This window comes from Octopus bimaculoides, chromosome 1 (assembly GCF_001194135.2).
Source record: "Octopus bimaculoides isolate UCB-OBI-ISO-001 chromosome 1, ASM119413v2, whole genome shotgun sequence".
In the NCBI taxonomy this organism is placed as follows: domain Eukaryota; kingdom Metazoa; phylum Mollusca; class Cephalopoda; order Octopoda; family Octopodidae; genus Octopus; species Octopus bimaculoides.
In genome coordinates this window covers 177,052,227-177,064,041 of record NC_068981.1, presented here as the reverse complement: position 1 = coordinate 177,064,041, position 11,815 = coordinate 177,052,227, and the positions used below count along the sequence as shown (strand labels likewise).

Below are 11,815 nucleotides of genomic sequence, written 5' to 3'. Positions count from 1 at the left end.
ATATATATATATATATATATATATATATATATATATATATATATATATACACATGCATATATATATATGTATATATATATATATATATATACACATGCATATATATAGTAAATATCTAGTAAATAAAGTCTATATATATTACAAACACAAAGATCACAAAGTGGATTAAATTAGTTTGTTGTAGGCAGTTTGATGTTTTGATGAAGGGCCTAACTTGAAATATCAACTTCTCTTTCTCTTCGCAGCAAACTCATTCCACTTTGTAAAGGTTTTGGAGAAATATTTGCCAAACACATACACACACTAAAATTCTCTTACCAAAACCATTAATTGTTTAAACAATGTTTTTTTTTTTCTTGTTTTAATTATTTTTTTAACAGTTTAAAATTCTGGTGACATTAATATGCCAATTTTGCTTTGAGTTTCATCTTTCTTCAACTGCAAAGTTTTTAAAGTTTTTAAGATATAATCTAATATATAATGCAGTTCAAATATTACTTTCTGAGTCCAACATATTTTCTTAATTTGGGTACAATTAATTAAAAATAAGAAAAAAACTTTTAAAATACATTTAAGCTTCTACTTTAAAACCATATTATACATTCTAAGTATCAAGATATATATATGTATATAGTAGGCGTAGGAGTGGATGTGTGGTAAGTAGCTTGCTTACCAGCCACATGGTCCCGGGTTCAGTCCCACTGCGTGGCATCTTGGGCAAGTATCTTCTACTATAGCCTCGGGCCGACCAAAGCCTTGTGAGTGGATTTGGTAGACGGAAACTGAAAGAAGCCCGTTGTATATATGTATATATATATATGTATGTGTGTATGTGTTTGTGTGTCTGTGTTTGTCCCCCCAACATCGCTTGACAACTGATGCTGGTGTGTTTATGTCCCCCATAACTTAGCAGTTCGGCAAAAGAGATCGACAGAATAAGTACTAGGCTTCTAAAGAATAAGTCCTGGGGTCGATTTGCTCGACTAAAGGCGGTGCTCCAGCATGGCCACAGTCAAAAGACTGAAACAAGTAAAAGAGTATATAGTGTACTTCTACCTACCGAGCATTTATTGGTCCCACAGTATCTTCATCATAGGAAGAGCTGGCAACAATTGCAGAATCTGGTATTTCCATTGTCTGCATACCTAATGCATCACGACATTTTTCTACAAAAAAGAAAAAAATTAATAGATTAAGTAAGCAGAAAATTTTAAGATTTACAAATATATTTTCATACACACACAAACAATAAATCAAGGTATAGTTAAATGTGTTGTTATGTTTTCTGTTCAGTTGGAAAGAAACATTACATAAATTCCAAATCTGCAAGTTAAATACTTTTAGTAAAACAAATTTTCAACAGAAAATGTGTCATGTGATATTTTGTCCAATAATTACTCCAAAATTTCTGATAAGTAACAAATTTACAATGTTGGTACAACGTTACAAATTCTGAAAGAAATGTGCAGTTAACTTTATTCAATCCTAAGCTTGACTTGTACTTATTCTATTGACACTGGGAGACTTAAGGCAAAGTCACCATGTTGAAATGAGAACTCAGACTTAGCAAAGCAGAGTAAAACATTTTGTTTAGCACCCTGATTTTCTGCCACGTTCCCACTAATTTTTGTAACATTATTGCTCCTATGCCATATTCAGAAGTGTCAGAAGCTACAACAATCTCTGCTGCAGGATCAAAATGAGCCAGTGACAAATCCGATATTTATATTTTTTTAATATCATCAAACACCTTTTGACAATTATTTGACCAATTCCACTTCACATCATTTTTTAGCCAATTATTTAGTAAAGCTCTCAATTCATGCAGGTTTGGTGTATAATTTTGATAATAATTCGCTAGAGCTAGAAAAGCTTGTAAGGTCATTATAGAGGAGGCATATCTTTAATTGTGTCTACCCTCAACGGGTCCGGCCATCATCCATTCCTGTTGATAATTTGTCCTAAATACTTAATTTTAGGTTTTAAAAATTCACATTTTTTCCTCACTCAGTGAGCAACCGTAATCTCTTACTATTTCAAAAACACACTTTACATGCTGATCACAAGATTCACTTTTAATTAATATATCATCCAGGTATGGAATTGTGAATTCACAGTCTGCTAACATTGCATCCATAACCTGTTGAAAAATTGCAGGTGCAACCTTTAGACCAAATGGTGATCTGTAATATTTATATAGTTCTTTATGTGTATTCACTGTTAAGTATTTTGAGCATTCCTCATCTACTCTAACTTGTAAGTCCATGTTGGAGAAATCCAGTTTCGAAAATATCTTGCCCTCGTTTAACTTTGCAAAAATATCCTCTGGAGTAGGTAGTGGAGAGTGACATGTTTTCAGACATTCATTCAAGCCAGTGGAAAAATTTGTACACACCCTGATTTTGTTATTCTTTCTTTTTAATACACACCATTGGGACTGCCCATTTTGCACATTCCACTTTTTGGATGACTCCAATTTTCTCTAATCTCTCTAATTCTTCATCAACATGTTTTATCGCAGCAAAAGGTACTGTTCATTTTGGTTTGAACACTGGTATTGCATTTTCCTTAATTTAGAGACATGCCTCAGTCTTAGTACACAAACCTAACTTATCCGACAACATTTCAGGAAAAGCATTTTAAAATTTTTTCTTCAATTCATCTGATGCCTTATTCTTACTGGAGGAACAATCATTTATATTTTTATAGAACAGATTTATGGGGAGGTCCCATAAATCAAACAACTCCATCCAGACAGTATTGAACAAGTTTGTTGCATTTTTTAACACTAACACTTTTGCTTTCTGCTGTTGCACTGCAACTGTATGTCAGCTGATAGGTCTTCCATAAGTAACGAATATTTTGTATCATAAAAAATTGTTAATGACCAAGCTTTTGTAATATGGATACCCTTGTCATCCCTTTTATATTGTGGACTTGTAACAGGGTATTATACAATACTACAGAATGGGGAGACAAAAACCGTCTCCACTTGATGTATTCCCAAATACTCTGCCAACAACTGTAACCAATCCAAAACAACTCTCAATGAACTATAACAACTTTTCTATAATTTCCTGCGACTCCATGAACTCACAAATGACACCTTTCAACTTACTATGATTTCTCTCTCTCTCAGTCAAACATGCTGCTACTTATACAAGTTTGGCTAGTCCATTTTCACGGGGGGTGTCGTGATTTTCACCGTAACATTGACCATATGTCTGAGAAAAATTATTTCATCCTGAGACAAAGGATCAATTTTATAAATTTTATCCAAACTCAAGAATTTCATAATATAACTTTTGCTTATACAGACTAACACAATTTTCCTCAAATTCTAAAAAGTTAAGTTAAGGCTGTCTCATTCATAACTTATCTGTAAACAACCTTAACTACTGTGATTTTGTTGTTTTCATCCAAAATGGAGACAAACACAGCATCCTATGTGACAGACTTGAATAATAGCTGAGAGATATCGCTCTCAACAAAAAGCCAATAGTAGTCTGATTAACCCACAAATAAAAAATATTTATTCACCAATGCAGTATTGAGCAGTCATTCTCACTTTGATATTAATGTAATAAAGAATACACATATATGAGTTTTAATTAATAATTACAAATAATCATCATGTAGGAAATAAACATGTGTAAGGCACGTTTTAGAAGAGATTCTAATTCATTACCAAGTAGTTAAAAATTTTTTCAGATTGAGGCATAGCTGAATGGTTAACAAGTTCTCTTTGCAGCTGTAAGGTTCCAATCCCACTGTGCAATACTTTGGGTAAGTTTTCTGCCATAGCCTGGGGTTCACACACACACACACACACACACACACACACACAAGGCTCAACTGAAAAATTTATAGGCTGACCAAGATACTCTCATAGAATGAACCCAATGAGGTTTATTTTTCAATATAGTGCTCCTTGTAGTCCACACAATTCTTCCATTGGTGTTGTAGTGTTTGGATTGCATTGGTGAAAAGATCCTGTTGGTCAAAAAAGTTATCGACAGTAGGTAGCCAAGTGGTTTTTCATGTTAGGGAACAGATGATAGATGGGGTCAAATCACAAAAATAGAGAGAGAGAGATCAACCAGTTCATAGCTACAGTCATGCACAGCAGCCATTGAAAGCAAGAACTTGTGTGCTGGTGCATTGTCCTGATGAAACAAGACTCTTTCTGTCAGTTTTCCTGAGCACCTGATCTTAGAAGCATTTCATAACTGCCTCAGCAAGTTCGCACAGTACTCTCCATTGATGGTGTGGCCTTTTTGAAGATAGTCAATAAACACAATGCCTTTTGTATCTCCAAAAACAGAGGCCCTCACCTTCCATGCAGATGAAACATACTTGGCCTTCTTTGCAGCAGGTGAGGAGGGATGTTTCTACTCCATAGATTGTCTCTGTCAACACTAATCCTGGGTTAGGAAATGTTCAAGGAAACCAGCAGGATTTGCCTTAAAAAATGTCAGATTTTCCCATGATGTGATCAGCCTGGTGTACCACTGAACAAAAACCCTAATCATGCTGAGTTCATTGTGCAAAATATTCTCAACTCTCTCATGGAAAAGCTAATAGCATTGGCTATTTAATCTATAGTCAATTGGCTGCCATCCATCACCATGTGGTGGCAGTTGCAGGATGCCCAGACCTTGCATCATCTTCAGAACACTCTCTTCCCCTCCTAAATTCAGCTGCCCACTTTTGCACCATTGACAAAGCTGGAGCATCATCCTCTAATGTAGCAACCATGTCAACATGAATGTCAAGGGGAGCTAAACTCTTTTTCCGTAGCTACCTGATTACACCATGATGCCAAATTTTGTCTATTTTCAAGAGAAGTTGCTACTAGTTACAAGTCTCTTTTGAACAGTCAGATGTTAGTTTATCTGGAGAGAAACAATGCAGTTACTATTCCTGGTGACAAGAAGGGCACCCAGCAATAGAGAAGCTGCCTCAAGACATTACTTCTGACCCATGGGTATTAAAATGAAGATGGTGATAGTGAAACTATGATAATGTGCATGTATCTTTCCCCAAAGTATATCATGGCTTTACAAACTAAGACTCCGGTAATATTTATTCTACACTGTATTACAAATGCAGCTTTGTCGTTCTCACTATCAGAAATGCAGTGAACCAAGTATTATTAGTGTGTTGGAAACTTATGACACTATTATTTGTGCACCAATTGCAATATAAAATGTATGAATAAATAAAACTAAACCAGTCAAACAATGGATGCTTTTATAAGCTATATCCCGTGTAGTTTTAGATTCTATTCTCTTCATGGCAACTGAACTTAAACTGTACATGTTAAGAGACATGTAAAATGATAAAATCAAGCACACACACACACACAGGAAAACCAATTAATCCAAGTTTGAGAAGGAAAACAAAGGCGAGATAATCAAATAAGTGGAATAGCTAATTCTTTGTTAACAGGCAAACTGAATGCTATGGACAGATTTCATTCTCATTGGATCTCATTAGTGGAGCCTGTTTCATCAGGCAACAGAGATTTTACATAGAAAAAGAGTTATAAAACGTATTTGCTAACAGTAATTTGCAGAATTAATAAATGAGAGCTCAGGAAAACAACAAAAATTCTTCTTTGGGATAAAAAAAAACCTTTGTCCACTAACCAAGCAGGTTTGAGGTTGGTTATGCTTCCCTGACAAGGTCCAATAATATTTTAACTTGGACATAAAACTTGCAACGATACTCCACATTATGTTCCACATCTGCTTGGTACAGCTAATCCTACTCATCTAAATATACTGGATCTGAGGAACAACCAAACACAGGAAAACAATAGAAGTACTTCAACTCAAATTGCAACACTGAACTTTTATTGAGGTCACTACAACAATAACATTAGGTCTACAAACATCATCCTTAACTTTTGTTGAAATACCCTGCCTTGATTTCAATTACTTTTGAAATTAATGAAGAATCTAGTAAAATAACTGGCATTTTTAAAATAGTAAAATAACTGGCTGATGTTTGAAACATAAATATGAAATTTTGAACTTAGATCACTTTAATATAGCAACTTTGTATCATAGAATCAGGGGCAATCTCGACAGGTAGGTATCAAAAGAGTTAAAGTGGTTAATCTAAAGCAGTGGTTCTCAAAGTGGCCGGTACTGCCCCCCTGGGAGTGGTGGAAAGATCAAGGGAGCGTTGAAGAAAAATGGGGCGATAATGAGGGTGACCAAAATGGGGCAATGGCTGTAAAAAAAACAAACAAAATAACGGGTTAATTAGGTTAAGATTTATTTGTGAAATACTGTTGCATTGAATTTACTGCAGAAACTGATCTATGTCTGTGATGGTGTGTGTGTGAGTGTGTGTGTGTGTGTGTGTGTGGTGGGTGGGTGTTGGGGGGGACATTAGGGATGTGGCCTTAGAACCAAGCGGATGGCAGCCTGGAAAAGTTTGGGAACCATTGATCTAAAATCTTGCCATAGGCCCACTTGAGTCAAAAATCAAAAGTGGATTCAATTTATACATACCAATATACTGACAAGAACTGTAGTCATTTTTCTAAGTATCACATGGTTGATTCAAAACATTCATTTAAAGATACTGTAAGATAAGTTTCAATTAAGACTGTTATTAGGAGTTCAAATACATGTCAAATAGAAGTTATTTATTCATTATTAAAGAGTTCTTTTCTCAAATCTGTCATGAATTTCAGTTCCATCTTTAAATTTCAAAATCCATTTTTAAACCCAAGGGGTGGTGAAATAAGACAAATCATTTAAAAAAGTAGGGAGTGTGAAGCAAATATTTAGAGGTACAATACGCTACATTAAATAAAAGAAAGCTTCAGATTAATCTTTTTTTGATAAGATCTAAATTTAATAAAATGTCACCATAAGTCTTTGAGCATGAGGAATATCTATCATAAATACTGAAAGTCTGGGATAGGCTTGGTTAGATGGAGAAAGTAACATTTAAACCTAAATATAATATTAGCATAAATTGAAATGATGATGATAGCTGAAGGTGATTCAGCAGTTTTATCTATCAATGACTGAGCTTACAGCTATCAATTAATAGGGCCATCATCTTGAGAATGCATTTCATTGGCTGCCATGATATTCATAACCTGAATATCGGAAACAGACATATGACATTTCAGATATTGCTTAGCTACAGTTTGCTTCTGCAAGTGAATAAAAATACAGCAGCTAGAATATATTACATTTTTTTTGGCACCTAGCTAATTGATGCTAACTCAACTTAGTATAAGAGTTAGAGTTAGTATTTGTATAGTCCAACTGTTTTATGTAAGCAAAATACTCAGTACAAATTGTGAAATATAGCTAAGAAATAGTTTATTTACATACAAGCATTTATGTGTATATGCATGTATGCACACACACACACACATGCACACAAATATATGTACACACACACACATATATATACAAACACATACATATACACACACACACATATATATACAAACACATACATATACATACACACACATATATATACAAACACACACATATATATACAAACACATACATATACATACACACACACATATACACAAGATATATATATATATACATATGGAAAAACAGATGAAAAAATTTACAAATACTACAATAATCCTTTACTATTCCAAAATTTGAAAAACCTCCATAATCTCAAAATTTCCCAAGTGAGAAATGCCACGTGTAGAAAATTACAAAAAGCACTCAGATGATTCCAGGGCAATGTACAGCTGTTGTAGGGCATATGTTGTGTCATTAGCAGTTGGGAATGAGCTCATCTTCCCTGGGTTGGGCTAGCCTAACCCAGGGAAGATGGTATCAATTTATTGTCAGCAGTTATCATAGCCAAACTTTGGTTTATGAATTATTTAACCCTTTAGCATTCAGATTACTCTGTCAAATGTAATGCTTATTTATTCACAGTTTTGAATTAATCATGCATAATCTTGTAATATTGAGATTTCAATGATGTGATTGTATATTTTTAGAATGACATTGTAGGATAGGTACAAGAGGCTGGATATGGCCAGTTTAACCCTTTAGTGTTTAGACCGGCCAAATCCAGTGATATTTGATTCCTCTAAGAAACTGCTAAAAAAATAAACAAACTACATTATTGAATTCTCGTAGCTTTGAGATAATGCAAAGTAAAGCCTCTCCTGCTTTTATTCAAAGTAAAAATGTGGTGAAAGTGTTGAGACTTCTTTTGTTTTGTTTTTTTTGCAACATTTGAAAAGAAGTGAATATCTTAGTCTTTAACTATATGGCATCAGAAAGTAGCGATTCTGACTTCAAAGGTTTTACTCTTGATGATGTACAAAATATAAATGAAAATAACAGTGATTTGTCTTTGGATGAATCATACTGACATATATGCAGCTCCGTCACATGACTTTTAGAGGCTCCCTGCAACTTTTTGTTTCAAGGCCCCATCCCTTCAATCAAAATTCATAATCCATGCACTTTTTATTCAAAGCTATATTTTACTTTATTCTATCTGAAGTTCAATATTTCATATTATCCTAAAGAACATCTTTAAAAGTACAAGTTAAATTTATTTAGGTCTATTACAAATTTCAGTAAGTAAAACGTCCAGATATGAATAAAGGAGCACTTTTATAATCCAGGCAACTTTCAGTTACATGAGGGCTTTTCTTCTAGAAAGCACAGAACTAGGAGAAAAGCAAAATTAACTGAGGTGGATATCAACACAGAAAATTCTGACTTCCATAAAGTGGAAAAAATAAATGGAAGTAAAGAATTTTACAGACTGTGTTCACAGCAAAAAAGAAAAACTGCAAAAGGATATCAGATTGAGACCTCACATTTGTGTTCATTTTGCAAAGTACCCTTGAGTAGAGGGTGCTTTGGACAGTTTCACGATAGAAATATAGCATAACTGTATTTTGTTGTTTGATAGTAATACTACAGTCTATTCTTTTCATTTTATTACACACAAATGATGTGTGAAAATGAAAAATACATATTAATTTTCAGTATGTGACACACCTGTATTCACCTTTACCTCACCTATTAATGAGCCTTTTTTATTAGATGCATTCTGTTATGTAAATGTATTCATTAAATTGTATAAGAGTACATAGCCAATGTTATATTGACTAGTAAAAGAGTTTTGTACTATATTTTCAATAAAATCTTGTAATAATTACACCTGTATTTTAGTTAATTCAAATTAATGTACCTCATCTTGCAAAGTGGCAAAATTGTTGGCGGTTGACATCTGGGATAATTTTAGTAACAAATTAAACAGCTAAGATGCATTAAGAATTTCAATTTTAGTGTTTATCCATAATATTATTGCTTTTACACCTGTTAATTAAATTTATCTGCCCATAAAAGTCAAATTTAATCAGCAATACCAGCTAAAATTACATAACTCTAATCCACTGGTATATACACACTCACTGACAAAATTTCAAATCAGTATGTAAAAAATTAACAAAGTTACAAGCAAATATTGTGGACACTCTTCTTGAACCTGAATAATTCAAAATAACATGAATATGCATTACATTCATTCGACAGATTAATCTGAACACTAAAGGGTTAACCATAAAACATAGATATTTGGGTTGGATATGGCTGGTTTAAATGCTAAATGGTTGGGCTACAAATAATGACATTTTTTTTCGTGTGTTTTCATTATACTTAACTGTAATCAAGTTCTATGCTTTTTATACACATAGCTGCATGCACCCGAACCTTTCACTGAAACACAATATCGAAAGTGGAGAATAAGTGCTTATGGATCTTTCTCATAGTGATGAAATCACTGCCATACCCAAGGTTCCCTCACCTGGTGTAGTGTTAGTTTGATCTTATTTTGTAAGCAATGATCATTTTTATTTTCATACAGATTCAGTAGAAGGTACAGAATAATGCATTTCACTGAATTTCACCTTCCCACAAAAATCCATGAACGTGACATATATGACCACATTATCTTCTCTAAGCCAAAAATCATCTATATTACAGCATCTGTAGCATTCCAGAATACATCTATAAGCCAAATCTGTTTGCTGCTGATATCATCTTGGATTGATCCATTTTTATAACTTTTCCCTCTCAATCACTTTTTTTATCTTTGCTATTGTTGTTTATCAACCTATTGTCTTTATCACCCCTGATCATGCAAACCTAATCTGACCAAAAGCATTTCAGCTGCAATCATCTCTATTGTAGTTATGACTACACTATCTAATGTAACACTTTTATCAAGAGTGTAATTTAAAAGATTTACTGTTATTTCTAGCAGGTGGAGCAAGCATATAGAAACTCCCTCATTGGCCAACATACTTCAGTTTCTGTGTAGCCTTTATCAACCGTAAACAAACACAACTCTCACTCATTAGCTTTTTAATGCTCTTTGCATTAAAGTTGTTTCTACTAATACTTCCCATATACTTGTCTACATCCCAGGTGACATCACTTTTCTCTCTCTTCTTCAGTATCATCTGAAGGGTTAGGCCTTATACACAATATTAGACTCTTCACTCCTCATGGCAACTGAACTCTCAAGATGGCCAGTAAAAGTCATGTGTGCTGCTTCTACTTCAAACTAAGACAAAAGAGGAAAAAAAATAGTTGATGATTGTGCTTCTATATCAGGCTCCACACTTGGTGTATCAGTATATCTTTTTAGTCACTGAGGTCAAGAGAGCTCTTATCGTTTCAGATGCACTTCTTCCCAATTACATCCTGACTCCAGACATAGTCTCACATCTTCAGAGGACAATGACATCTCTCCTTTCTACTTCTCGACTGGCTTACTTTATGGCTAGTTTCTAAGTGAGAAGTCTTTAGCTGTATAACTTTCCACTTTGTGTCTTAGCTACTCTAATATTGCAGCTAGCTTTTTGTTTCCTTGGATCAGCTAAGTTCAATCAATCAACCAAGAATATTTTGTATACCATGCTCAGAACAACACTCCTTAACTTAAACTTTAACATGCCATTAGCTTATTTGTGTTATTTCCCATAGCTCAATTTTGTTTTCTTTTTAATTAATCTTCTATAATGTTCTAGCTTGACTGGAAACTTTATCAGCCATTCAGTGCTGTCTTGTAGGAATGCCCAATGTCCTTTACAGAGGGGGTTGGGGTGCAGGGAAAAAGAAGGAAAGAGTACAGGAAAAGAGAAAGAGGAAGGAGACATGTATAGTGCAAAAAAAAAAAAAAAAAATTCCTGGCAAAAAAAGGTTTCAACTGAAAGGGAAAGTGCATTAAAAAAAATCTCAAAGAAAAATACTCAAGATAAAAAATATTACACACACATACACAAATGAACAAAATGATAAGTGATGAAGAAAACTAAGTACATTAGAGGAACTATGTAAACATTGCAAATAACTGTAACGGTAATGTCTTATGAATGTAAATAGATGTTGAAACAATTTGGAGAAAATATTTTGCTTCCAGAATGACTCAGATATAATCTGACATTTCATTTTCTAGAAACTATCTGAAGACTAAAAAAAAATGTTTCAAAATATGGACACTGACATACACCAGCAAAAGATTAAATTCTTACTAGTATTCGGGAACTGTTAACATTTTTAGATGTTAATGATAACATGGGATAGTTACATGAACTGAATATCAATAACTTCCTTTATGTAGAAACATGTGTGTGTGTGTGTGTGTGTTCTTTGCATCAACAACAGAACTTCCAACAAGTTTTCATGAGAATTGTCTTCTTTTTTAATGTTCTTGAAATATTATAGTCAAAATTTATTACAAAAATAGCATTTGTGAAATAAAACTACATGTTTTAAAA

At 33.6% G+C, this 11,815-nt stretch overlaps 1 protein-coding gene across 2 annotated transcripts in view; it reads right to left on the bottom strand.

Annotated features, from left to right (window-relative positions):
• The window catches only part of LOC106871068 (discoidin domain-containing receptor 2), a 180,817-nt gene that overhangs the window by 104,766 nt on the left and 64,236 nt on the right, over window positions 1–11,815 (bottom strand). For both annotated transcript variants that reach the window (XM_052972844.1, XM_052972854.1), the window contains exon 2: window positions 1,061–1,166. In XM_052972844.1, coding sequence (XP_052828804.1) covers window positions 1,061–1,166 — 106 coding nt within the window. The remainder of the gene's footprint in view (window positions 1–1,060; window positions 1,167–11,815) is intronic.